Consider the following 25,554-nt stretch of genomic DNA (forward strand, 5'->3'; position numbering starts at 1 on the left):
AGAGAGATTTCTCACGCCGTCAGCGCCGCACTGCTCCCCATCACCCCCATCCCCACCACCGCGCCCCAGAAACACAAAGGCTTACTATGCGAGAGTTCCAAACTCTCGGCGAAGAGCTGCAGGGCGACGCTGGCCATGATACCCGCCGTGACGGCGAACATGGCGCCGTAGACGCCCTCCTCGGGCTTCCAGCCCCCCTCACCGGCGAGAGCGAACCATAGCGCCGCGATGCCGGCCCCCAACGGCTGGCTGAGTCCGCCCAGGCAGAAACTGATCAGCATGGATTTCAGCCGCGACGAGGTCGCGAGGTAGAGCGGCAGGGCCAGCGCGAAGCCCTCGGTGATGTTGTGGATGAACAGCGCGAGGAACACGCTCGCCCCCAGGCTCGGGTTCGCGTGGTTCGTCGCGTACGTGATGAAGCCTTCCGGGAGCTTGTGCAGGGCGATGGCGATGCTGGTTTGCAGGCCGAGGGAGAGGAAGGTGTTGGTGGGGACGTGGTGATGGTGGTTGGTCTCGGGGGAGGAGTCGTCATCGTCGGAGATGGCGGAGGAGGTTTCTGAGGAGTGGGAGTGGGAGTCGTGGTGTTGTCCGATGGCGCGGAGGTGGCCGTCGTCGTTGGAGCGGGGGTTTCGTAGTAGAGGGGTGGTCTCCGTCAGGGTTATATTTGGCGGCCGCGAGTGATGACGGCCGCTGCTGCTTCTTCTCCCGGAGAAGGACGCTCCTTTCGTGCTACCGCGCTGGCTGGCCTTTTGGAAGCAATCTGGGCCGCAGAGGTCGTTGAAGCCGTAGCATGGTTCGTCGATGTTGCATGAGGGATCTCGGTGTGTCGCGAGGGATGTTATGCTCGCGGTCAATCTTTGTGGTAATGACGGCCGAGAAGGATCTCTTGAGGTATCTATTGATAGTCGTCTGGCGGCTTCTGAAGCGGGATGAGGCGCGTGGGAAGATGCTCGTGTCTCATTTAGGATCGTCGAGGAATTTCGTGGTTGTAAGTGATGGGCTTGGGATTCTGCCTTTCTGGAACTGCCACGCCCAGCGCGCGTCCGTGATCTCGTCTTTCGCATCTCATCGTGGGATTCGTCATGGTCGTGGTCGTGATGGTGGGCGTGTTTATGCGCGGCCTCCTCATCCTCCTGATGGGTGTGACCACAATCGACAATGTCATGAGACATGTAGTTGTGCATCAACCGTGAGAGGATCTGAATGCCCACAACGCCGCCGGTGAAACATGCAATTAAAATCCAGGCTGCCTCCTTTGGTGAATATCCCGCGGCCTCTAATGATTTCTTCGATGAAGGTAACATTTTGTACAATGCAGAAAATAACTATTAGAAATTCAGTTAGATGTGAAATCTTGGAGAACGGGAGATGCTGCTTTCGATCTGTATCTTCCGAGGTGGAGAACTTACCATGACGCCAAAACTCATGCTAAGTGAAACGGACAGAAAGACATCGCTGTCTTGGATGCGAAAGTTTCTTTGTCCTGGGAATTGTCGGACAAGAATATCGATGCAGATGAAAGATGCGCCGACGATGCATGCTAGAGGTGCAATGTGTCAGGGTGTGAATTCATTTGTGAAACCGGGAATTTTCCAAGATAATCAACTCACCCAAACCACTCAAGGCGGTCATGATCCAACCTCGGTCATCATTGGACAGCGTCATGATGGAAGTCGGTATGCAGAAGAGGGAAAAAAGGTATGAGACAAAGCCGCTGACGAGGAAGTTCAAAGGGTCCTGTCGAGGAGAATAGAACAAAGGTCAAGGATCGTTCGGACAAGGACTATGGCGTTGACAACGAGGAAGGTTCCATGGACGTTTCTTTAATCACCGCTGAATCACGGATCTGTGAAGAAACGAATGACTGGGCGGGAGGAGAATGGCACACGTCCAGTGATGATGAGTGGTTGGCCGGTAGGACGGTTGGAGAGGGGAGGGTGGAACAAGACGACGGTGGTGATAGGGGTGGTAGTCGACGATGGAGATTCTATTTGGTTGAGACTCTCCCGTGTGGTTGGCACGTCGTCGCCGGTCCTTCTTCCCTTTGACGTTCTATTCTGCCTTCTATGAGACACGCCTTTCTGCCCAGTCTCGCTCTGCGGTAGATTTAGAACGTGGGATGAGACACCAGAAGTGTAGATTCGAGGACTGCTATGAGCTTGGCTGGCTGGTTGGCTTGTTGGCTGGAACACTCGTCGAAGATTTTTATCTGCGTGGCCGAGGGAATGAAGTGAGACAAGGCCGTTTAATCGTAGAAACTCGTGATGTCCTGGAGGTGAAGTCGACGAACGTGACGATGTCTCAGGTGTGGTGAGCGTTGTCGCGTGAGAGGAGGTCGAGATGGTGGAGATGGAGGAAGGAAAGGCGTGAGGTATCGTGAATAGAAGACGGTGATGATGATGATAATTTACAGAGTGTCAAGTGACCTTTGACCGACAACAACGATTGTATCTAGGTAAGGAAGAAGTGTACCAAGTATAGAAATGCGTGGATGGTGAGTGGTGGGAGGGAGACGCGCACATGGGTATGTGTGTGAGTGATGTCCATCAAGGTGCTTTTCCTCTCTCTCTTTCTCCCGCCTTTGTTCTTCTTCTTCGACCATCACCGCTTCTCTCTTCTGATATATACGTATATATACATATGATATTCTTCTATCCTTGACCCGACCACTGCTGCAATATCAACTCTCAACGATGGTTTCTTGAATTCTGGTGAGACGATTTAACCAGGCCTCGACTTGACTTGGCTTGAGATCAGTGGTGGTTAGTGGTGATGACCAAATCAGGCGGGATGTGTGGTGGTGGTGGAGGTGGGAATCAAGTAGGGCTGGGTGGATGATGATGGACAAGACAAGGGAAGACCCGCGCGAATCACCAACCAGGGAATTGTCCAGGAACCCCACGCGTTGGACATTCGGTACCGCGTGGGGCCTAATAATAATGATAATAATAATAATAAGTAGCAACAGGAGGAGAGAGACGAGACGAAACGTAATCATCCAGGAAAAAAGTATCGGATCGGGATGTTTCATCATTATATGATTGCTCTTGTGGGTGTTCATTATAATTGTCTATAGTATCTCCGTACGACAATCACGATCGATTTCTAATATACAGTACGACCTAGGTACTCGGTCGACGATGATTCATGTCGAGTCCGGGACCTTCAGCACGACAATGACTAAAGCTCATGGATTACATAAAATATCAGAGAGCCATTGTCCAGGAGTTCCGTACGATACGTTGTCGTCGCTTTGTCGCTGGGCATGTACATGTGTGTACAGTACAAGAGTAGTCCACGACATGATACATCCCTGCCCAGGTACATATCAGTCAATTAGTCACTCGGTCAGGCACGGACGCGTCCACACCTCTCTCTCTCGCTCATCATCATCACATGTGCAGGATTATTTTCCAGCCCGCGCATATTAATGGGACCAGTGTATTTGTGTGTGTATGTGTGTATGCCTGACCCAGCAGACCGCCTACCTCCATGTCATTCACTGCTGTTTACCACCCACCCATGGTTCGCATCGTCCATGTACCCCTGGGGGCAATATTTATGTACATGTACTGTGTGGGATGTATATAGATACACCTGGGCAGTTTCGGAACCAGAGGTCCGGTGCTGGCGGCGGTGCTGGGTGGACATGCTCAGCCCTTTCTTTTCCACGCCGTCAATAGAGAAGAAGTATTGTATCGCCGCTGGGTAGGATGCTGCTGGTTTTGATTGGTGGGGAGCACACTGTATCGAAGAGAGCGAGCGGTCGGTCATGGTGGGCCTCCCATATTTCTGCCTGACCTTGGTCACTCAACCGCTACCTGCTTCAAAAATTTCATGACGGTGATGGTGATAGTATTGAAATGATATATACATCGTATATTCCACACACAGGAAAACATAACAAATAAGCCATGATGATAACATGAACGATGCACAATGATCTGCATATCACACATGTGCACATGTGCATTTGCTTAGTTCGATATGCAACGCGGGTGCAGCGGTCGAATTCATTGCATTGAACAAATATGCATGACTCATCATGACGCATCGTATTGCCAAACATCCCTCCTTAGGGTTGCGGTGACTGGATATCGTGACCGCACTTCACGATGGCGATGTGGTGATGAGCCGTATGATATATATCGATGAGTCGTATTACATTTTGCTGTTGACCATACACTTTATGATCACGTGAGGTCGAGGTCGAGATCTTCACCTACGCATTGTTTCTCATCCTCCATCGTACATTTTCTAGCAACAATATCACCACTGGCAAGACTGCACTACAACCAACCACGAGCCACGAACGTACCGGGCCAGCGACAGCCGCTGTCCACGAATGATGGTACAAACACCCGAGAACAAACTCTTACAACGACCTCTCTACGGTACGATATACCAAACATGAGATAGGCCGTCGAAGACACTGCAGCTGATGTATACTGTGCAGTCTTCGATCTTCCTGCCGATCTCTTGAATACCCTCCAACCCAAGATCCAACAATCATCATCCTTGAACACTTACAGCGAGACACCCGTCAAGACCTCATCAAGTGAGGCCGCCGACAAAGAAGACGGCAGTCCCTCGTCAGCAACCTCATGTAGTCTTTGCGGCCTGTCATTCTCCACTTTAGCAGATCAACGATTGCATGTTCGTTCCGATCTACATGGGTACAATTTGAAGTTGAAACTTCGCGGGACCAAACCCGTCGGCGAAGCAGAATTTGAACGCTTGGTCGGCAACCTAGACGAGAGCTTGTCCGGTTCCGATGATTCTGATACCGAGGCCAGCGACGATGACGATGCCACATCCAAACCCAAAGACTCGACGTTGAATGCGCTGTTGAAGAAGCAAGCCAAAATCGTCGACGGCGATGCCGATGATGCACCAACCAAACAGAGAAAGCGCGGTTCGGGGAAACCGCCCCTACTATGGTTCTCTACTCCACAGCTCCCTTCGAATACTTCACTCGGCATATACCGAGTTTTGTTCTCGAATGACGTGCAAAACCAAGAAGACCAGCTCGTGGAAACACTCAAACAGAAACAGCTCACTCCCAAGCCTCCACCGGTACATGTCAAACCCAAAAAGGTTGTCGATGAGGACGGCGAGGAAGACGGCGGTGTCGCTCTACCAGCCTCTATGATTCAGAAGAATACAAGCGCATCAGGTCCTCATTATTTCCTGTGTATGATCGGCGGTGGTCATTTCGCTGCTATGCTGGTATCCCTGACACCCAAATCCACGAAAAAAGCCGGCGTGGAAGATCGAACCGCGACCGTCATTGCCTCCAAAACCTTCCATCGTTACACCACTCGTCGGAAACAAGGTGGCTCTCAATCGGCGAATGACAATGCCAAGGGTAACGCTCACTCGGCTGGTGCGGGGATTCGAAGATATAATGAGACTGCATTGGTCGAGGAAGTTCGAGAATTGCTCGCAGGATGGCGTTCATATATCGACGACTCGGAATTGCTTTTCATTCGCGCTACGGGAACCACCAACCGGAGAACGCTTTTCGGCCCTTATGAAGATCAAGTTCTGGATAGCCGAGACCCTCGTATACGTGGCTTCCCATTCAGCACCCGCCGCGCCACCCAATCCGAACTGATGCGATCCTTCATCGAACTCACCCGAGTCAAAGTCTCCACCGTCGACGAAGCAGCCCTCGCTCGTGAAGCCGCCGCCACCGCCGCCTCCGCAGCAGCCAAAGCGGAAGCATCCCAAAAGCTCAAAACGAACGCGGCCCCCAAACCAGCGAAACCCACCCCCGCCGAAGAAGAAGCCATTCTCCACACCACCCAGCTCCAAGCCCTGATCCGGCGCTCCAAAGCCCCAGCGATGCTCACCTACCTCCAAACCAACAATCTCCCCTCCAGCTTCCCCTTCCACCCACCCGACGCAAACCATCACGCGCCCACGCCCCTCCACCTCGCCGCCTCCAGCTGCAGCCCGGCCTGCGTCACCGCCCTGCTCCTCAAAGCCAGCGGCGACCCGACGATCCGCAACCCGCACGGCAAAACCCCCTTCGAACTCTGCGGCGACCGCGCCACGCGCGATGCCTTCCGCCTCGCCCGCGGCCTCCTTGGCGAAGAAGCCTTCCGCTGGGACGCAGCGAACGTCCCGCCGCCCCTGACCCAAGCCGAAGTCACCTCCCGCGCGGCGGCCGAGAAATCCGAAAAGGACGCCGACGCTGCGGCGGAGAAGTCCCGGCGCGAAGCGGAAGCGGAACGGCTCAGGAAGGAGGATGCCGCCCGGGAGGAAACTTCTCGAGAGAGGAGGTTTGGAAAGGGCAGTAGCCTCCTCGGTGGATTATTAGGAGGTGGTGGAGGGAAACTTGCGATGACGGCGGAGGAGAGGAGGCGCGAGGAGAGCAAGGGCATGAGCGAGGAGATGAGGATGCGCATGGAGAGGGAGAAGCGGGCTCGGGCGGCGGAGGAGAGGATGAAGAGGTTGGCAGGGAAATGATGATCGACGAACGTCTCTCTCGGCCTCGCGAGCCACCCTGGGTAGCAAGCCAGCATTGAACACTTTCATCCATAATATTCTGCACCACCAATTTCAACGCGCTCTAAAATGCTTAGGATTTCGACCGGGATGTTAGTCATCTATTGACGGCTGTGTGTCCGAATCGGGCGTTTCTCGCAGATGCTGTCACCGATTCCTTCCTTGTACAGAATCCGAACCTCATCCGTCGGTCGATCCGTATGGATGTAATGTCGATCTGTGCAGATTTATAGGTGTTTAATACACTTGATCGCTTAGAAAAAGCTCCATCGCTGTTCTTAATCATACGATTTCTATCATACCAAAGCTACGCGATCCCGAGCGCTGCCGCCGTCGACGTTCATCATGATCTCGTTTTTGGAACCTCTATTGCTGAGTCATGCTCGAAGAACCATTCTATGCCCCTCCGTGATCCACCCAAACACACCCGTTCATACCGAAGCCCCTGAGACCACCATGGTCTACAACGCTGGTCATTCAGACAGGTGAATTAGTGTAGTTGGTAATTACGGACGCTCGCATTTGGCGCATTGAAATCCCGTTGCCGCGGATCTTCGAAACTTTTAGTCGCTTCAATTGCTCTGGCCGGCGCGTGCTCCGATATAGGGCGGCCCGGATGATCCTCCGCGGGCGTCGCCCGCCTTATTATCGTCCATCACAGAAACATGCACCATTGTTCATCTCTCTGCCGGCACCGCGAAAGACAAGGAATCTCGGCTTCTGTAGGAATGGGTCGCTGCTCATGACTTATTACATATCGACGGAATGAGCAGCCTAGTGATGCGACGGAGTCCACCGAGGATCATTGGCTTCAATACACTTGCTGACCATAATAATTGACTTGCGCAAATTTACTACTCCACAAATTCCGAACACTGCACTTGCCGGCTGCCACAGCTATATCGCGCAGGTGTTCACCACTCAAGCTTCTTCTGACTGTTGACCGACCTCTTACAAGTTACCGGACGATGCAAGGACCTTGACGGCATGGCTGCGTCTCAAACACGATCGTGGCGGGGTCACCGCAGCGCCCCACGGCAGCGGCAAGGATAAGGATCCGGCTGTGGATGCAGTTCGCCGATCAGCTTGCCACGTCGTGGTGGCGCAGCACGCACAGCAACATCGCCTGCTCCGCTCTATTAGTGGATACAAAGCTGTATATCCTTAGCTGACGTGGATGTTGGCAAGACTGTCCCGTTCTGTCGCAAAACCTCACGGCGCGAATTCACATCCACGACCAGGACGATACCGACGACGATGCCGACGCCCGGCGTCGCTTTCCCGCGCGACACATACAATGTTGGAATTATCTGTGCGCTGGCGACGGAAAAAGCAGCAGCCGTTGCCATACTCGACAAACGGCATGAACGCCTGCCGCCGGCGCTGGGCGATGTGAGCGACTACACATTCGGCACGATCGGCGCGCATCGGGTGGTCATCGCCTGCCTCCCAGCCGGCATGAAAGGCAAAGCGTCGGCTGCGGTAGTGGCCCAGGACATGATGCGCAGCTTCTCGATCCGCATCGGCTTGATGGTAGGCATCGCCGGGGGAGTGTGGAGCGAAGATGTGGATGTGCGGCTTGGGGACGTGATCGTAAGCCAGCCTACCGGACAACATGGCGGAGTGGTGCAATTTGATTTTGGCAAGACGGAGGCCGGTGGTTCTTCCCGGCGAACCGGCACACTCAACAAGCCGCCGCGCGAGCTCTTAAGCGCACTGCAAGGTCTGCAGGCGGAGCACCTGCTGCGACGCCCTGAATTAGAGCAGCACTTGGCGAAGATGCTGTCCGAATACCCAGCGATGGAGGACGAGGGGTTCGTCCGCCCTGGGAACGACCGCGACGAGCTCTTCGAAGCCGACTACGATCACGAAAGCGGCAAGACATGCAAGAACTGCGACCGTTCGCGCGTGGTGCAGCGGGATGAACGCCTGCACCACCGACCGCGCGTGCATTACGGCAACATTGCGTCAGGTGACCAAGTAATGAAGGATGGGCGCACGCGAGATCGAATCGCGCAGCAGGAAGAAGTGATCTGCTTCGAGATGGAAGCAGCAGGCTTAATGGACTCGTTTCCGTGTCTCGTGATTCGCGGCGTTTGCGATTATGCCGACTCGCATAAGAACAAGCGGTGGCAGCCTTACGCGGCCGCGACGGCAGCAGCGTATGCACGAGAGTTTCTACTATGGATGCCTGCGACAGAGGTCGCCAAGATTCGGCCTGCCCTCGAAGCGACAGGTATGTAGATTGATAGAATGAACGACGATACTTGTGAACATGCTGATTAGAGATGCCAATTCTATAAGCGTAGTGTACATTCCGTTGCCTAAGAACCATCAATTCATCGGCCGACAACGTGCCCTCGAGACACTCCATCAGAAGCTCTTCACAGCTCGAGATTGCCAAAAGCTAGCCGTAGTCGGCCTCGGCGGTATCGGAAAGACGCAAGTCGTGCTAAGCTTTGCGTATACCGTGATGGAACAGCAACGCGATGTGTCGATCTTCTGGGTGCCTGCTGTAAGCGCAGAGACTTTCGAGCGTGCGATGAGAGAGATTGCAAAGAAGCTCGGGATACGAACAGCAGCAGACAAGAATGAAGAGGTCAAAGAAGTTGTGAAGGCATACTTAAGCGGACCGCAGGCAGGCAAGTGGCTGCTGATCGTCGACAATGCCGATGACATGCATGTTGTGGAAAAGCTGCTGCCGTACCTGCCGTACAGTGCTGATGGCTCGGTGATCTTCACGACGCGGACGACAGCGGTCGCGCAGCAGCTGGTCGGTAGCAACACCATTGAGCTGGTAAAGTTGCAGCCGGACGAGGCGAACCAACTGCTGACGCACGCATTGAACCGCAAGGAGTTCTTGCAGGAGACAAGTGTAGTGACCGATTTCTTCGAAGAGCTGGACTATGTTCCACTCGCAATCACGCAAGCAGCGGCGTACCTGAACATTAACACCAACCTGTCGATCGCCGAATATTTGAGACTGATTCGAGGCACCGACGACGACAAGGCATGTCTCCTGAGCAAGGAGATCCGCGATCATACGCGCTACGAGCAATCGAGCAACGCAATTGCACGGACATGGATAGTGTCCTTTGAGCAGATTCAAGAACGGGATTCGGAAGCGGCGGACCTTTTGCGGTTCATAGCATGCATTGAATGGAAGGACATCCCTCACTCGATTCTTCCTCCAATAGTACCGGAGGCGCGAATGCTCGAAGCGATCGGTACACTCTCTTCATATGCATTTGTCAGCAAGCGGACAGATGGGATGGCCTACGAAATGCACCGGCTCGTCCATCTGGCGTGCTGGATATGGCTGCGCGAAAATGGCAAGTTGCACGATACACAGCTGCGGGTAGTCGCGCATTTGGCGGCGATCTTTCCGACGGCCGAAAACCATCGCAATCGTGCAACGTGGCGAGCATATACGCCGCACGCGGCGCGAGTGCGGAAGCAGCACGAGCATGACGGTTGTGGTGTCGAGGCGAGGGAAGCGAGCCAGCTTTACTACAACGTCGGGTGCTGTCTGCAAGTAGATGGAAGAATAAAGGAAGCACTGCAGTGGCTGCATCACTCGTGCCGCTTCCGGGCGGCGCTCGCGGAGGATCATCCGGACCGGCTCGAGTCGCAGTGGGTACTAGCATTAGCACATATAGCGAACGGGCAGACGAAGGAAGCAATTCATATGCTAGAGCAGGTCGTTACGATTGAGAAGACATCGCTCGCGGAGGATCATCCGGACCGGCTCGCGTCACAGTACGCACTAGCTAGAGCATATGAAGCGAACGGGCAGACGAAGGAAGCAATTCAGATAATAGAGCAGGTCATTACGATCCAGAAGAAGACATCGCTCGCGGAGGATCATCCGTCACGGCTCGTATCGCAGCTCGAACTAGCCCTAGCATATCGAGCGAACAGGCAGACGAAGGAGGGAATCCAGCTGCTAGAGCAGGTCGTTACGATCTATAAGGAGACATCGCTCGCGGAGGAACATCCGTCACGGATCGTATCGCAGTACGAACTAGCCCTAGCATATGGAGCGAACGGGCAGACGAAGGAGGCGATCTATCTACTAGAGCAGATCGTTACGATTCAGAAGACATCGCTCGCGGAGGATCATCCGGACCGGCTCGCGTCGCAGTACGCACTAGTAATGGCATATATAGAGAACGGGCAGACGAAGGAGGGGATTCAGTTACTAGACCATATTGTTACGATCTAGAAGACATCGCTCACGGAAAATCGCCCGAATCGCCTTATATCGGAGCACGAGCTAGCCAGAGCAATTGAAGCGAGTAAGCGCCTTGAAGACTCACACCCGAACTGGCCCCAGCACGCTGTTACGGAATGACGTCCGCTCGATCTCACGCATAGCGCCGACAGTGCTCACCACGTTAACAAGAAGAGCAGGAAGCGGCTTCCATTCCGGCAGAAATGGCGCCGATGAAGATGAATTGTTGCATTTGTTACTACAACAGCAATTCGCACTCACACCATGTGGTGGTCACACTCCTGAATCGTCGCAAGGCGGTCCTAACACGTACTTGTAGGCGTATGTATCGGACTGGTTCTCAGCTGCAGAGAGATCTGTCTGGATCGCGCCGATGCGACGCGATCGACAGGTGCGGTCGAATACCGCACAAGGACGGAATCGACGACAGCGTCGGCACGATGAAGCCAATTTGGGCGCTGAGCGGTCGATGGGAGGCTAGCATGTCGATCCGCAGTCTCGATGCCTTCGAGCGAGTTGATTCGGGTGTTGGATTGTTATGGCTGAAGGTTCTTCAGCGCTGGCTCGCTATCCAGGACGATTCGCAACGCCGGGAGGGACGTTAGTAGGGGTGGGAGTGGATGTTAGATAGCGAAGGGGAGAACAGCTGGGAAATGTGTAGATGAGACATGTTTTGATATCTCTCTTTCTTTCTCTCTCTCTCGATTTTTGGCATTTTGGGGATAAGCAGAGCTAGATGAGGAAATCAATTCCCACCACCACCACCACGAGAACAACCACCATAAGAACCAGCACAAGAGAAAGAACGCCTTGATTTCAAACGGACGGAACGCTCACACACAGTCAAACACTTTAAAAAGACATACCCCTACATTCATCCCTTCCTCTCTCTTGCCTCTTCCCCTGAATCCTCCCCTTGACTTCCGCCTCCGCAAGCAATCGTACAGAAAATCCCCATCCTCCATCGTTTCTCTCCTTCCTTCTCCCTTCTCCCCCTCCCTTCCCACAATCCCCATCCATCAATCCCTCCGACCGCTCGCCATCTCCCCAAAACGTCCGCGTTCGCGAGTGGTATCGTAAGCCTGCAGGACGCGGGCCTGGGACTCGTCGGTCTGGGAGAAGGCGTAGCCGCGCTGTTTGCGCATGCGCTGGACTTGGCGGACCTTGCGGATGGCCTTTTGGAACTGCTCCATGCTGCAGAAACCATCATCATTAGCAAACAAGGTAAAACATCCGTTTGGGGGAAGGTAAAGCGAAAGGGGAGGACGAAAGAAGGAAAGGAAAGGAAAGGAAAAAGAAAACATACCGCGGCCGGTAGTCCTGGATGTTGTACTTCTGGATCTCCTGCACGTGGTGGTAGGCCTGCGGGTAATACATGCGCTTGGCGTACTTCCAGGCGAAGTCGCGGATCAGACACATGGCGGGGAGGACGGCGAGGGACATGAGCCAGAAGTTCGGGGCGGCGAGCAGGACCGGGAGGAGGTTCTTGTATTCGGTGGAGAAGTGCAGCATGGGGGCGACGGTGGCGTAGACGGGCAGGAAGATGAACCAGATGAGCAGGCTGCCGGGGATGGCGATGACGGTGTACTTGGTCCAGATGTTGGTCATCAGCGCGGCCTTGCCGAGCACGGTGACCAGCGCCGCCGTGTACAGCGCCGTGCCCCAGACCCAGTGGCCGGCGACGGTGCCGTCGGGGAGGACGCCGTCGCGGCGCCAGAGGAGCACGCTCACGCCGTACAGGATGAGGGAGTGGTAGAAGCCGTTGCCGACCCAGGACCAGAAGTTGTGGGTGCGGAAGAAGACGCCCTTCTGGCTGAGCTGGTACAGCTGCGGGTAGCGGTCGAGCAGGCGGGCGTTGACGAACTGGTCGAAGATGCCCAGGACGAAGGGCGGCATGGCGGTGAAGATGACGTTGAAGAAGGACAGCGTCCAGGACTCGTAGATGACCTCGCCCGAGAAGGCGTTCTGGAACGAGTACCAGAACTGCGTGATGAAGAGCGCGGTGTTCTTGTAGTAGAAGAACAGGATCACCTTGCTGATGCGCTGGTAGGACCAGGCGCCGTGGACGAGGAGCAGTTTGCGGAGGAAGCGGAATTGGGCGATGGACACGTCGGCGGAGCGCGCGGCTTGGAGGCCCTCCATGCCGGAGATTCCGACGCCGATGTGGGCGGCCTGGATCATGGAGACGTCGTTGGCGCCGTCGCCGATGGCGAGCAGGATGCTCTTGAGGTGGCGCTTGACGAGTTTGACCACGAGCGCCTTCTGCAGGGGGGAGACGCGGCAGCAGATGACGGCCTTGCACATGATGGCGAGGTCGAGGAGCATCTTCTCGAGGTCCTTTTCGAGCGCGTAGGTCAGGCTTTTGCCGTCGATGACCAGCGCGAGGGTCTCCAGTTCGGCGTTGCCGGCGCGTTGCGAGCTAATGGCGTCGAGCTTCTTCTGGAGGTTGGCCCGGGTCGCTTCGGCGGATTCTTCGTTCACGATGAGGAGGGTCATCTCCTCGCTGATCAACTTGCAGGACATGCCGATGTTGATGGCCGTCTCCTGTCGATCGCCCGTCAGAACCCACACTTTGATGCCGGCGGTCTGCAGGGTGTGGATCGTCTCCGGGACGCCGTCCTGCAGTTTATCCTCGATGGCGGTCGCGCCCAGGAGGGTGAAGTCATGCTCGATGATCTCCGCCGCCTTGTCCAGTTCTTCCGCGCGGTTGCCGCTGACGGTGGTCTGCGCGACGCTGTACACCTGCTGCCACTCGCGGAACTCGGCCTCGGGGATCTCACGATACGCGAGACACAAAGTCCGGAGACCTTCGACGGCATATTCTTCCAGATGAAGCAGAGTCTTTTCGACCATTTCATCCCGCACGGCGAGACGTTCGAGGATGACGGTATCGGCGCCTTTGGTGTAGCAACGGATCTTGCCATCGGGGCAACGATAGATACAGCTCATGCGCTTCCGGGTCGAGTTGAATTCACAGACGGCCAGCAGTTCGTACTCGAGATCGTTCCCGTCAACTTCGATGATGACGGCTTTGGGCTTGCGCGCCCGGAACTTGTAGCCGAGCTGCACCGCCCCCTCGACCAACGCACCTTCATCGGGGGAGGCCGCTTGATACTTGATGAAGTCCGGCTTCTCGGGTTTGATCTCGGGGATGACGGTATGACAAGTGGACAACAAGGCCAGAAACTCATGGATGTTCTCGGCGGCCTCGGGATCCCGTCGATGTCTCTCGAGCGCTTTGAAATCGTAGATGCCGTTGGTGCCGTCCTCGCCATCGGCCACGCGACGGTCTTCCGGGACGTCGTCCGCGTACTGTACGCCGCCGATGCTACACTGACGGAATTCCATCATGTTGCAGGTCAACGTGCCGGTCTTGTCGGAAAAGATGTATTCGACTTGGCCGAGCTCTTCCACTAAGGAACTGGTCCTGCAATTCGCAGGAGTATCGTTCTCGGGGTAGTAGATATCCAAGTCGCTGCCGATGAGCCAGGCCTGATAGTATTTGATGATCTCAACGGTGACGAACAGCGAGATCGGCACCAGGTTGGAATACAGAATCCAGTACGTGAAGACATCGGAGAAGAACTGTTGCGCCGGGTTGACCTGAGCCAGTCTGAGATACCACAGCCGGTCACCGGAAGTAGTCCGCAAGATCAGCTGACCGACGGATGAGATGATGGCGAGGGTGACGAGGACACCTCCCAGCATGAGGATCTGCATGTTGACCCGACGTTCGACATCCGTCCGCTTGATCGGCGTCGCCGTGGCATTCCGCATGAGCTTCGTCTCGTGTCCGGTGAAGACGACCACGCCGTGGATCCAAGGCGTGTTGCGCAACGTGGCGCCGCGCAGGAGCAATTGATCCGGTGTCAGCGGCAGTTCCTTCTCGCCGCCTCCGCTTTGCATGGTCAATGTAGCCTCATACGTGTAGAGGCTGCTGTTTGGCTGTTCACTCCGCACCCGTCCACCCAACCGAGACAATTCCGCAGAGGAGACCAGATGTGATGTTTCAGGGATGGCCTGCTTGATTTTGAGGTTGGTCTCTCCATCGAGGTTGGCGGTTTCGATGTAGCACAGACCCTCCGGTTCGGATGAAGCCAGGAGCACCAGGTCGGTCGGGAATGACTCCTCCGACTCCACGCGCACAATGTCACCGACCTTGATATCGATCCACTTCACAGTCTGGAACGATGTCCCTCGCAGGACTTTGGCAGGACTTCGATTGAGCTCCTTGTCTTGACTCCTCCTCCGATTGTCCTCTACGATTTCCTTCCCCAACGAGACGAGGAGGACGATGCCCAAGGGGACGATGGTGGTGAATCGGTTCGTCGGGCTGATGTTGGGGATCTGCTGGAGAATGGCGGTGAACAAGAAGAACAAGTTGGCATACTTGCTGAACTGTTCGTAGAAGAATTTGGGGATCAGCGTCGCGATGTTGTACTTCGTCGTCGACACGTGGTTGTCCACGTATTTGTTCGCCGCGTTCGCCGGCGGGTTGTTCAGATGGATGATTCGAGGACCGAGGGTGGACGGGTCGGGTTTGCTGCGGAACCCCGGCAGACCGAATTTGAACTTCGAGCCGGGAGTCTTGCGCGGCGGCGGTTGAGCGATGTCGTCCGAGCCTCCGCTGTCGAGTCGATTCGACCGCGGTTGTGTCAGAGGAAGATCCATCTCGCTGTATTGAGGTCCCATTCCCAACATGTTCTTAGCCTTGCCCATGACTCCACCTCCTAGACTCAGAATGCTGTTCCGGCTCCTGTGCTTGCTCTTATTCCGTTGATCGGGGAGACCGGGAAGGTTGTCCTCGTCCATGTTCCCGCCCGAGGCATAGTAGCCTCCCGCGATCGACGCCGTGTCCGAATACCGATCATTGTCGGCGTCGGAATAGCGCTGGTAGTTGTTCAGGCCGGATGTTTGTGAGAGGTTGTTGTGGTGATCGCCGAGCACAGGAGGCCGCTGTTGGTATCCAGGCCCGCCTGGGAGACCCGGCGCATTCGAACCAACAAAATTGTCATGACTTATGCTGATGCGCGGGCCGGGCGAACTGATGATGTCGTAATCGTGAAGGATGTGATCGTCGGAGACGGGAGGTCTCTGGCCGGGATTTTGTAATGGGTTTCCTCGTCCGTCGGCCAGTTCCAGGAGGTCGTCGTTCCCGGACTGGTGTCTGTAAGCAGGCCTGCCTGCCATTGTTTGTGTGTGTGTGTGTGTGTGTGTGTATGTGTGGATGGAGATGTCGCTGGGCTGCGCGCTGGCAAGCCGGTTATGACGAAGAACCCGTCGCTGTCATCTAGATGCGCCGCGAGTATCGTTCACCTTTGAGGTTGTCGTTCGGCGAGAAGAATTCGGCAGGATGCGAGGAATCCCTGCTGGACTGGTGATTGCGATCGTGGCGCGGCGGGCTGAGTCGATCGCCAGGGTGCGCGAATGGAAGGGCGAGCGTCACTGGGTGGAACCCGGGGCCGTTTTTAGGCTGGTGAATCGCAAACGGTCGGGGACGCCACGTTCGCGTGGGCGGAGGATTGATGATTGAGTGGTGGGAAGACTTGATGGTGGTGGAGTCGGTGTTGATTGAGGAGGACAGGATTGGAGATTGCTGCGGCGGTGCGCATTCGTATGTATGTATGTATGTATGATACAATCAGGAGAGACTGCAAGGCATATCAATTATTGCCCAGTCTTTACTACCGACTACAGTAATAGGCGACTGCGCCTCGCCGCAAGTTATTCCAGTACAATACACACGGGGTTTGGCGTCTTCTTGGGAGATGCGCGGCGGAGGTGTCAGTCAGTCAGTCGGTGATTAGTCAGTGATTAGTCAGTCAATCAGGGTTAGGGTTAGGGTTAAGCGGGGGTTCAAGGCGGCCCGAAGCGTGCGCGTGTTAGATTCGACGACACGACGGCTTCGATTGGTTCCCCGATCTTTCTCTCATCACTCACCCAGCTGGACTCGATCATTCCAAGGTTTAATTGCGCCGCATCGCCGCCTAAGGGATTTAAAACATATTATAGGATCCTACTACGCCGTGGACCGGAATGTTTTCCTAGGATGCCAGTATGAACTTCACAGACAACAGGGAAATTCAGATGAGAGGAATTGCTCGATTTTTTGATTTTTACACATGACCGATCATCCTTCGTCGTCGTCGTCATCGCTACTACTACTGACATCCTCACCGGCCTCTCTCGCCTGTTCCTTCCTCTCCCGGACCCTCCTCCTCTTCTTCTCCAACAGATCCTTCAGCTTCCTCGCCACCGCGAACGAGCCGGCCGTGTCCGCGCCGCACGCCGCACACGTCCTCTTCTTCTCCCTCTGATACCTGCCCATGGCGCATTTCTGACAGAAGTAGTGTCCACATTTCGTCGCGACGGGGTTCTTATACGTCCCCTTGCAGATGATGCAGGCGAAGGGGATCTCCTGCAACATCTTCTCCTCGGGATCCACGTCGGCGGCGGCGGCGGCGTTGGCGTCCGCCTTGCCCTTGCCTTTGCCCTTGGCGCCCACGTTCTCCCATTCCTTGTCCAGCTGCCAGCCCTGTTTGTAGTCCTCCCGCGCGTGCAGGAACTTGCAGCTGTCGCCGAACCCGCAGTAGCCCGTCGTCTTGTAGTCCTTGCACACGTCGGGCGCGAAGTCGATCACGGTGATGGCGCGCACGTTGGTGGGCGCCTTGACGGGTCCGACGTGGCGGCCGGGTCCGTCGGGGTTCTTGTCGATAAAGCTGGAGTAGTTGGATGAGCCTCGATAGGCGCCGTTGGATTCTTCGGCGGGCGTGACTGCGGCGGCTTTCGCGAGGTTGGACTTTTTGTCATTGCCGCCTTCGAGCGCGACCAGGGCGCTGTCCGTGTACCAGTTCGATTCCTTCGTGGCGTCCTCGTTGATGGCGATGTGGGTGGATCGGTCGGCGGCGTAGACCGTCGATTTGCTCAGATCCCGAGATGATTGGGGTCCCGCGGTCGACAAGGATACGCCTTGGGTTTTGCGCCTCTTGACTCGGACGCCCTCCTCCTCGCCGTCGGTATAGTCGGACGCATCGGAATCGCTCCTCTCGGCCGGCGGAGGTGTCGGCGGTCGTTTGCGGATATTTGCAGATTTGTTCGCGCGCTTTTTGAAGACGGGCGCTGCGACGTCCGCCATGATGGTTCAGAGGTGAAAATGGCGGTTTCGCGATAGATTCGACGCGATGCACTCGACGTGTGCGAGAAGATCTGTGGAGGAGTCGTGCATGCGCGAAACAATTCTTCCTCGACTGCTCACTTGCATGTTCAATATATCGTCCGCCACAGAGATGTCGTAAGCAAGTGGCGCTGGACAGGCCGAAGCGCGCAGTCACGTGGTGCTCCAGCCACACTTGCGGACACCAGCGCCATCATATCAGATTATCAATCATCTGTCTCATCACATTGGAAATGCTTACCAAAGTCCGGACGAATTTCTCTTCCCGTTCAGTGCAATGCAAATCGCTACCAGACTTCGGCTGGTTTGAGGACGGATGTATACAAGAATCCGCACTCCAGTACCAAGGGAGAGGGACCCTTGTTGAAGCATCCCGATTTGGTTGAACAGTCTAAGTCAAGACAATGCCATCACGGCCATGAAATGGACATGAGTCTGTTGATCATTACAGTATCACTCGGTACGGTCGATTAATTCCCTCTCTCTCGTCTCCATCAGAGCGTACACGCAGTCATCCCAGGCAGGACATATCTAGGTACCTAGGAACTAGTCCCGTACGTGGACATGCTGACGACCACGGAAGACGTGCAGCGCGAAGACGTCAAGAGAAGCACTCGTGGCTATTCCAGGATCTAATGTATCAGTGTCAACTCCTATGTGGTTCGATAACTCGCGGCAGGTGATGTTTCCCGGCTTTTCCTCGCATTGGAACTCGCACCGCCGTTTCCCTTCGCCGAGGAATATCGAAGACGACAGCAGCATTGGGAAACGACAGACAGCCTCTCGGCTGCCATCGTGGGGTCTCACATGGATTCTGTACTGGAGGATCATCGATATATGCACAACGCTCTCTGTGTGAACGATATCGGTGTTGGTCTGTCTCTCTCCTTTTGGGCTGCGAGACTGGCCCTAGACGGTAGTGGAGACGGTAGCCTTCCATACTGCATGCATCCTTTCGGACCGCCCGCCGCCGCCGCCGCCGTCGACGACGATATCGTGTATGTATGTAGTCGACTCATCTGCAGTGTAGCATATCTCTGCGATCATGGTAAGCCTACTAGAGATGTCGCTCTTATATATGTAGTACATAGTAATAGTGTGCAGTATATAGTAATAACGTATAGTATCTGATAGTGCGTACATATATAGAAAATACTTATACACATATACATACGTAGATACATATCGACAGATATATATACAGACACTTATACATATATACGTAAACACTTATAGACAGATATATACATATATATCTACATATGTCGTGATATGTACATGTATAGATGCCCCGCTTGTAGGTTTCGCGTCGCGCGGTAAACAACAAATCGAATTCCGGCTCTCCATCTCATCTCCTCTTCTCTAGTACCGCCAGCGCCAAAAGATCGGGTTCACGACGGCTTCATCCACCGTCTCGCGACAACAACGTTCGCTACACATCCTTTTTTCTATTATTACCCTTTTCCCTCGTCTTCCCGTTTCTATTCTCACCACCCATCCCTGCACGTGTACGATAATCAATCCTCGAGGCCCGAGCCCGAGTCCGAGTCCGGAGTGTTGAGTCGGCCCACCAGGCTGCGCTTTCCGGTATACAGGAGTAAACGTTCTTGCTTCGTGTACTGTACTGGACAGGACAGGCAGCGTTTCCACATCACCTGCTTATTGGCCGCTCATCGAGATATCGTCTTGTCGTCGTTCATCCTCGAGCCCGACGTCCGCTTCTCTCCCTAACGGCATTCGCCTTCAACGTACTGATCATGTTGCCGCATCAGGGGTGAAGCAAAATACACTCTTTTTACAACCTTCCATTCTAATCCAACCTGGGGACCATGTCGGCCTCAACATCCCTGCTGCCCGGAGCGGCGGCCGCCAATGGCACGACCGACCCATTCACGACCGCACCTCCTCATGCGCATCCTGCGCCGCTTCGGTATTCCGCTTTCGACAGCGATGACTTCTCGGCGTACTCTACGAACTCGCCTTCGTCGGCGCGTCGCGCTTTGGAGGCTCACCTTAAGGACACCGAGCGGAGGATCCAAGATGCGTCCCGGCTCGGAACAACGCTGCTCCAACAGCGGAAGGACTTGGTTTCGCGCATTAAAGATGTGGAGCAGATCCAGACACAGAATGAGGTCCCTGCGGATCTCCGGGATAAATTACTCGCACTGGAGAGGGAATACAACGAGGTCGGCCGGGAATCTGCACGCGCGTTCCTGCCCAAATCTCGCATCACATCCGAGGCCAGTTTGGAATCTTCAGAGAACTCGTCGGTATTGTCGGCGCAGGCACGCGAATCGCCCACCAAGCAGTCCGTCCCGTCCAGGAGGCAACGGAACCAACCGAGCAATCGGGTGCACGACATCGAATTCGCCACCGAGATCAGCACCTCACTCATCGCTCAAGTCAGACAGCTACAAGCTGCTCTAGCTGAAAAGGACAACGCTCTCAAGGACAATGCAGTCTCCCGGGCTCAGCTGGAAAAGGAGACCATGGCCCTGGTAGCGCGCATTCGGCATATGGATGAGACTGAGCAGAAATACAAAGATGAGAATTGGAACCTCGAGATGCGCGTGCAGGAATTAGAGGCGAGCTACAAGCAGAGTTCGGACAAGGAATCACGTCTTGCGCAGTCCATCAAAGCCATTCAGGTCGAAAGTGCTGCCAAAGAGCGAGAACTGGACGAGCTGAAGCTTGCCCATGAGAAATTGGTCGACGATCAAGCCATGGCTCGAAAGGTCTCCGAGGCTGACATGCACGGTCTGAGGCGTGACCTTGCCCATCATGAGAACGACAAGCAGAAGTTACATGGTCGCATCCACGAATTGACCACGCAGAATACGGAGCTGGCCAAAGCGGTCGGCTATCGATGGAATCAGAGCACGAAAGAGTCTGACACGGATTTCGTGTCGGCAGAAGAGGGTCAGAATTCAGACGACCAGGCTGGAGATCACAGCGATCCCTCTTCTCCCATCAAAGGCACGCCTGCTCGACATGGCATGCTGGAATCGGAGACGCTCAAATCCAGCCTCAACCATGCACACCGGATGATCCAGAATCTCAAAAACAACATTCATCGTGAGAAGACCGAAAAGATCGAATTGAAGCGCATGTTGCAGGACGCCCGTGATGAGCTGGAGACGCGGCGGGATCATGGCTCGGCGACGGCCAACGTGGCCAAGAAACGTCGGGATCTCGAGAGTCTTCGAACGAAGAATCGATCGAAGCCAGACAAGATCGGCGCCATTCGTGGCAGCACCACAGAAATCGTCGACGAGCAACCGGATTGGGAAGACGACGAGGATCAGCGCACTCCAAGCAAATCGAATGCCTTTGGTGTAGCTGCCGGCTCAGCGGCGATCGCAACAGGCGCTCCCCATCTCGTTCGCGCGTACACGAGCACCGACACGGAAACCGATGCGTTCGAGACCGCCGATGAACGCAACACTACCACGGAGAGTGAAGCGTTCGCGACCGGCGCCGAAGACTTCGACAACGACACCGAAGGCGACATGACGGAAACGGAAGCTGGTCCCGCCCGGACGAATCCCGTGAGGGTGGTGTCTGGAATCTCCACCAAGCGAGGAGATCGTCGGTCTTTCACCTCGACCGCATCCGTCTCGGCTGATGAGGACGTCGATTCGATCAAGACCCCGATTCAATCCCAACAGCCGAAATACAAGGTCCGACTCAACCGTGGCAGCCGTCGGATGGGACGTGGCAACGATGCCGGTTCCGAGTCTCCTGTCACGTACAGCCCTGCGTCGAGCTTTGGTACGCCCGGGGCTTCGCAGAGCATGCAGAACCTGGAGGATGAGCTAGGCGCCTTTGACGATGAAGACAGCGTCGAGGGCACGCCATCCAGCATCCACTCCCTCGATGATCAGGATGACTCCCGGTCAATGCTCAGCGCTGACCGGGACTTTGATGACGAAGAGCCAACGACCCCCTCACGGCGAAGCGGTGATGCCGGCGAACTGTCTGTAACTACCCCGACCAGCGTCCTTTCTCCACAGGATGTCACCGTCATCAAAGCCTCGCCCAACGGCACAGATGACTCCCTCCACGAAGACGATGTTGACTCTACGGTACTCGTCCACCCCACCGAGTCCGTCATCTACTCTCCTCCCAAACCCGTCGTGCCCAAACCCGCGATGGTCGACGCTGGCATCATGACGGAGCCTTGGCAGCCAACGCCCGAGAAATCGAAAATTTCCGAACGAGTTGAGGGTGTCGTTGGTGGAGCTCTTGCTGGTCTCGGCCTCGGCTCTTTGCTCGGCTCGAAGAAATCCGACGAGAAGCCCGAAGCTGTCTCATCAGAACCATTGGAGAAGGAAGAGATCTCATCATTGCCTGCAACCATCACTTCTTCCGCCACGGAGCCTGCGACGACCGAAAGTGCAGCCGCGGCTGGCGCGACGACTCGTGAGCTGTCAGAGCCCGTACCGGCGGAACCCGTCATTGTAGAGTCGAAGCATTTGCCAGCACCCCCAGTGTCGCTCACAATCTCGAGTATCATGGTGCAAGAGCTTGAGCCCGAGTCGGAGCCCGAAGATGTTCACGTACCGCTCCTGCCCAGACGGAGCTCGAGACGCGTTGACCCTGTCGCTTCGGCGGCCGGGGCAACTCTCGGCGTGGCTGGTGTCATCGACGAGAACTACGATGACGAGATCGACCGCCCGGGTACAGCGAGGTCGGTGCGCGAAGCCGTGCAGACGCCTGTGAAGTCGAGCCCGGCATCGGAATTGCCCGCAACGCTTGCCTCGTCGAACGCCATCGCCAATCAGGCCCCTGTGGAAGTCACTGTGCACGCGCCTCTATCAGAATCGGCGAATGTGAAGCAGGCTGTTGTCGACGAAGGCTCACAGACCGTCGTATCCAGCCAGGAGATTGATAAGCTCTTGGACAACAGAGTTCCATCTGTGCTGACGCCACCTGCAGTAACGTCTATGCAGGATGCTGGAAACTCGCCAATTGCACCGCCGAAGACTATCGTCTTTGGCCCGACTGCCGGATTGGTTCCTGCCGCAGCTGCCAGTGTTGCTGGTGTTGCCGCTGGTGCTGCCGCCGGTCTCACACTCCGCCGACCCAACAGCGCTGGAAGCACGCGTAGCAGGACATCGATCGTCCAGCCACCGTTGCCTGCGGATCATACCGAGAAGATTGCCGCCGCCGCATCTCAACAGAACTCCGCCACACCCACACCCACATCTGCGACGACCATTGGTTCTATGGGTCCCCCGACTATGCCAGCCTCTGCTTATAAGACTCCTCGTCCCAGGACACCTGGGAGCCAAGCAGCAGAACGAGGCGCGTCCCGAGACGGTACCACGCCACGACCCGGCCGAGCCAAGGTCACCATTGCTGCCAGTCCTTCCGTCCGTCCCCACCGCGATTCAGTGTCCACATTCGCTTCGGAACTCGACGATCGTTTCAACATTTCTCGGGAGGGAATTTACCCTACCGATGTCGAACCGTCGACCGATCCTCGCATGATCCAAGCCATCACCCAAACCATGATCGGCGAATACCTCTGGAAATACACCCGCAAGACCGGCCGCAATGAAACCTCCAGCACCCGCCACCGTCGCTTCTTCTGGGTCCACCCCTACACCCGGACCCTCTACTGGAGCGAGAACGACCCCAGCACGGCCGGCCGGAGCATGCTCAAGGCCAAGAGCGTCGCCATCGACGCCGTCCGCGTCATCACCGACGACCACGTCTACCCGCCGGGCCTGCACCGCAAATCCCTCGTCGTCGTCACGCCCGGCCGGGAGATCGTCTTCACCGCGCCCAGCAGCCAGCGCCACGAGACCTGGTACAACGCCCTGTCCTACCTCCTGCTCAAGACCGAGGAGGAAGAACGCGAGGCCGCCCTCCTCGCCGCCCAGGGAGGCGAAGACGGAGACGGCGACCCCGACGACTCCCGCGCCGGCTTCGGCCGCTCCGTCCGCCGCAGCCTCAACCGCGCAACCCGCAGCCTCAGCCGCCACAGCCAAGGGGGCCCCAACAACCCCCGCCGCAGCAGCTTCACCAGCCGCGCCAGCCGCACGAGCAGCCCGCAACGCTCCGAGGCCGTCTCCAACCTCGTCCACCACAACCGCCGCTCCGTCCCAGCGCCTTCCTCCATCTCCTCTTCCTCCCAACGTAACCGTGACACCACCACCACCGCCCTCCCCGCCCCGCCAACCCTCTCCGCCGCCGCCCATCCTCCCCGGAATCCCACCGCCGCCTCCCGCGAAGTCTCCTCCGGCTCCGTCGGCGGCCGCTTCAGCTCGCTGGCCAGCCGCTTCGGGTCCTCCAACACCCGCAGCGGCGGCGGTCGCGCCTCGGCGGAACCCCCTCGCGGCACTGGTGCTAGTGCTACTACGGGAGGAGTCTCGTCCGCGATGTCGGGCAGTTACCATGAGGCCCACGGCGCCCCCGTCGGCGAAAGCGCCGAGGACATCCGCACCCAGCTGGAAATGCAGGAGCGCAATGCGGATCTGTTGGAGAACGTCAGGGCGTGCTGCGATGGTGAGTCTCCCTCTCTCTCTTCTCTCTTCTCTTATTCACTTTTCCACTCCGTCGTTCTTTCACTTTTCCATCACAAGGTCGTCTCTCTATTTTCTATCTCGATGGCTGACTCGAATCGCTTTCTTCCTCTCCAGGAAAACACGACGTCGGCTCCCTGTCCAACCGGACCGGCGGCCGCGCTTCCTTCGGGAGCCGGTTCGGCGGCGGGCATTCGCACTCGCATCCGCATCCTCCATCGCAAAACCAGCAGTCGGACACGACGCGTTCGAGGACGTGAGGAACGTGAGACCTTTTTTTTTCTCTTTTTTTCTTTTGTTTGAACTTCGCCGTATGTCCGGATTGTTGATCGGCCTCTGGTCTGGAAGGGAAGGGAAAGGAAGGGAAGATGGAAGGGAAGCTTTTGGTTGTTGTTTTTCTTGTGTTGATAATTACCTTTTTTTTCTTCTGGAATCGGATCCCCTTCTTTTGTCATCTTGGCCTTGGCCTTATGCTTGTCATAATTGGTAGTCCTGACTGTGGTATGTTTCTCCTGGAAAGGTCGTCTGTTCCTTGTAGTGCTGGACTCTGTCTTTCCTGCTGTTGTCTCGTACTCTCTCTCTTACTTATACTTACCCTCTCTCCCTCTCTCTTACTTATACTTACCCTCTCTCCCTCTCTCTCTTATACTCACTCTCTTATACTCGCTCTCTTATACTTACCCTCACTTACTTACTCTAATACTCTCTCACTCTGATACTCTCTCACTCTGATACTCTCTTATTTACTCTAATACTCTCTCCTCCTCTCTCTTTACTATATACATACATTCGCTATGTTCTAGTAGACTTATATGTACGAGTACTACGAGGAGTCCTTATCTATCGTATATAATAGTAATATACTGGATCTGAAATGGCACTATCGGGCACATATAGCTACGCTTCTTTTTTGCCCTCCATTTCTCGTTCCTCGCTCTCTCTCTTATTCCGTTTTATAGAGACCGAGGTGAATTAGAGAATAGGATGGCCGAATCGCCCTCACATTTCTGTATGGCGAGGTATATCTGCGGGACTTGGCTCATTGGAACTACTGCACGCGAGATCGCCCGCCAATCTTCTCCTCCAGCCGGCCGTGCCTGGAT

At 55.7% G+C, this 25,554-nt stretch overlaps 6 protein-coding genes across 6 annotated transcripts; 3 read left to right on the forward strand and 3 right to left on the reverse strand.

Moving 5' to 3' along the window:
• Positions 1–11: 11 nt before the first annotated feature.
• Positions 12–1,665, reverse strand: K489DRAFT_327833 (Zinc/iron permease; the record flags this gene model as incomplete). The annotated part of the gene is made up of 3 exons (XM_033602019.1): positions 12–1,325; positions 1,410–1,540; positions 1,611–1,665. The coding sequence occupies 3 exons, from the start codon at positions 1,663–1,665 to the stop codon at positions 12–14; spliced, it is 1,500 nt and encodes a 499-aa protein (XP_033455389.1).
• A 2,492-nt stretch (positions 1,666–4,157) lies between these two features.
• Positions 4,158–6,809, forward strand: K489DRAFT_384964 (uncharacterized protein). The gene is made up of 2 exons (XM_033605983.1): positions 4,158–4,394; positions 4,457–6,809. Exons 1-2 carry the CDS (start codon positions 4,349–4,351, stop codon positions 6,472–6,474), a joined length of 2,064 nt encoding a protein of 687 aa, XP_033455390.1. The 5' UTR covers positions 4,158–4,348; the 3' UTR covers positions 6,475–6,809.
• A 961-nt stretch (positions 6,810–7,770) lies between these two features.
• K489DRAFT_327768 (kinesin light chain) lies at positions 7,771–10,738 on the forward strand (the record flags this gene model as incomplete). Its single annotated transcript, XM_033602017.1, has 2 exons — positions 7,771–8,749; positions 8,802–10,738. 2 exons carry the CDS (start codon positions 7,771–7,773, stop codon positions 10,736–10,738), a joined length of 2,916 nt encoding a protein of 971 aa, XP_033455391.1.
• Positions 10,739–11,429: 691 nt separating this feature from the next.
• Positions 11,430–15,937, reverse strand: K489DRAFT_364997 (aminophospholipid-translocating P4-type ATPase; the record flags this gene model as incomplete). Its single annotated transcript, XM_033602712.1, has 3 exons — positions 11,430–11,941; positions 12,054–15,319; positions 15,752–15,937. 3 exons carry the CDS (start codon positions 15,935–15,937, stop codon positions 11,767–11,769), a joined length of 3,627 nt encoding a protein of 1,208 aa, XP_033455392.1. The 3' UTR covers positions 11,430–11,766.
• An 862-nt stretch (positions 15,938–16,799) lies between these two features.
• On the reverse strand, positions 16,800–18,119 carry K489DRAFT_384968 (uncharacterized protein). The gene has a single exon (XM_033605984.1). It carries the CDS (start codon positions 17,880–17,882, stop codon positions 16,878–16,880), a length of 1,005 nt encoding a protein of 334 aa, XP_033455393.1. The 5' UTR covers positions 17,883–18,119; the 3' UTR covers positions 16,800–16,877.
• Positions 18,120–19,346: 1,227 nt separating this feature from the next.
• Positions 19,347–24,889, forward strand: K489DRAFT_384970 (uncharacterized protein). The gene is made up of 2 exons (XM_033605985.1): positions 19,347–24,434; positions 24,569–24,889. Exons 1-2 carry the CDS (start codon positions 19,751–19,753, stop codon positions 24,709–24,711), a joined length of 4,827 nt encoding a protein of 1,608 aa, XP_033455394.1. The 5' UTR covers positions 19,347–19,750; the 3' UTR covers positions 24,712–24,889.
• Positions 24,890–25,554: the final 665 nt, after the last annotated feature.

Source organism: Dissoconium aciculare (genome assembly GCF_010015565.1).
Source record: "Dissoconium aciculare CBS 342.82 unplaced genomic scaffold K489scaffold_19, whole genome shotgun sequence".
Taxonomy (NCBI): Eukaryota; Fungi; Ascomycota; class Dothideomycetes; order Mycosphaerellales; family Dissoconiaceae; genus Dissoconium; species Dissoconium aciculare.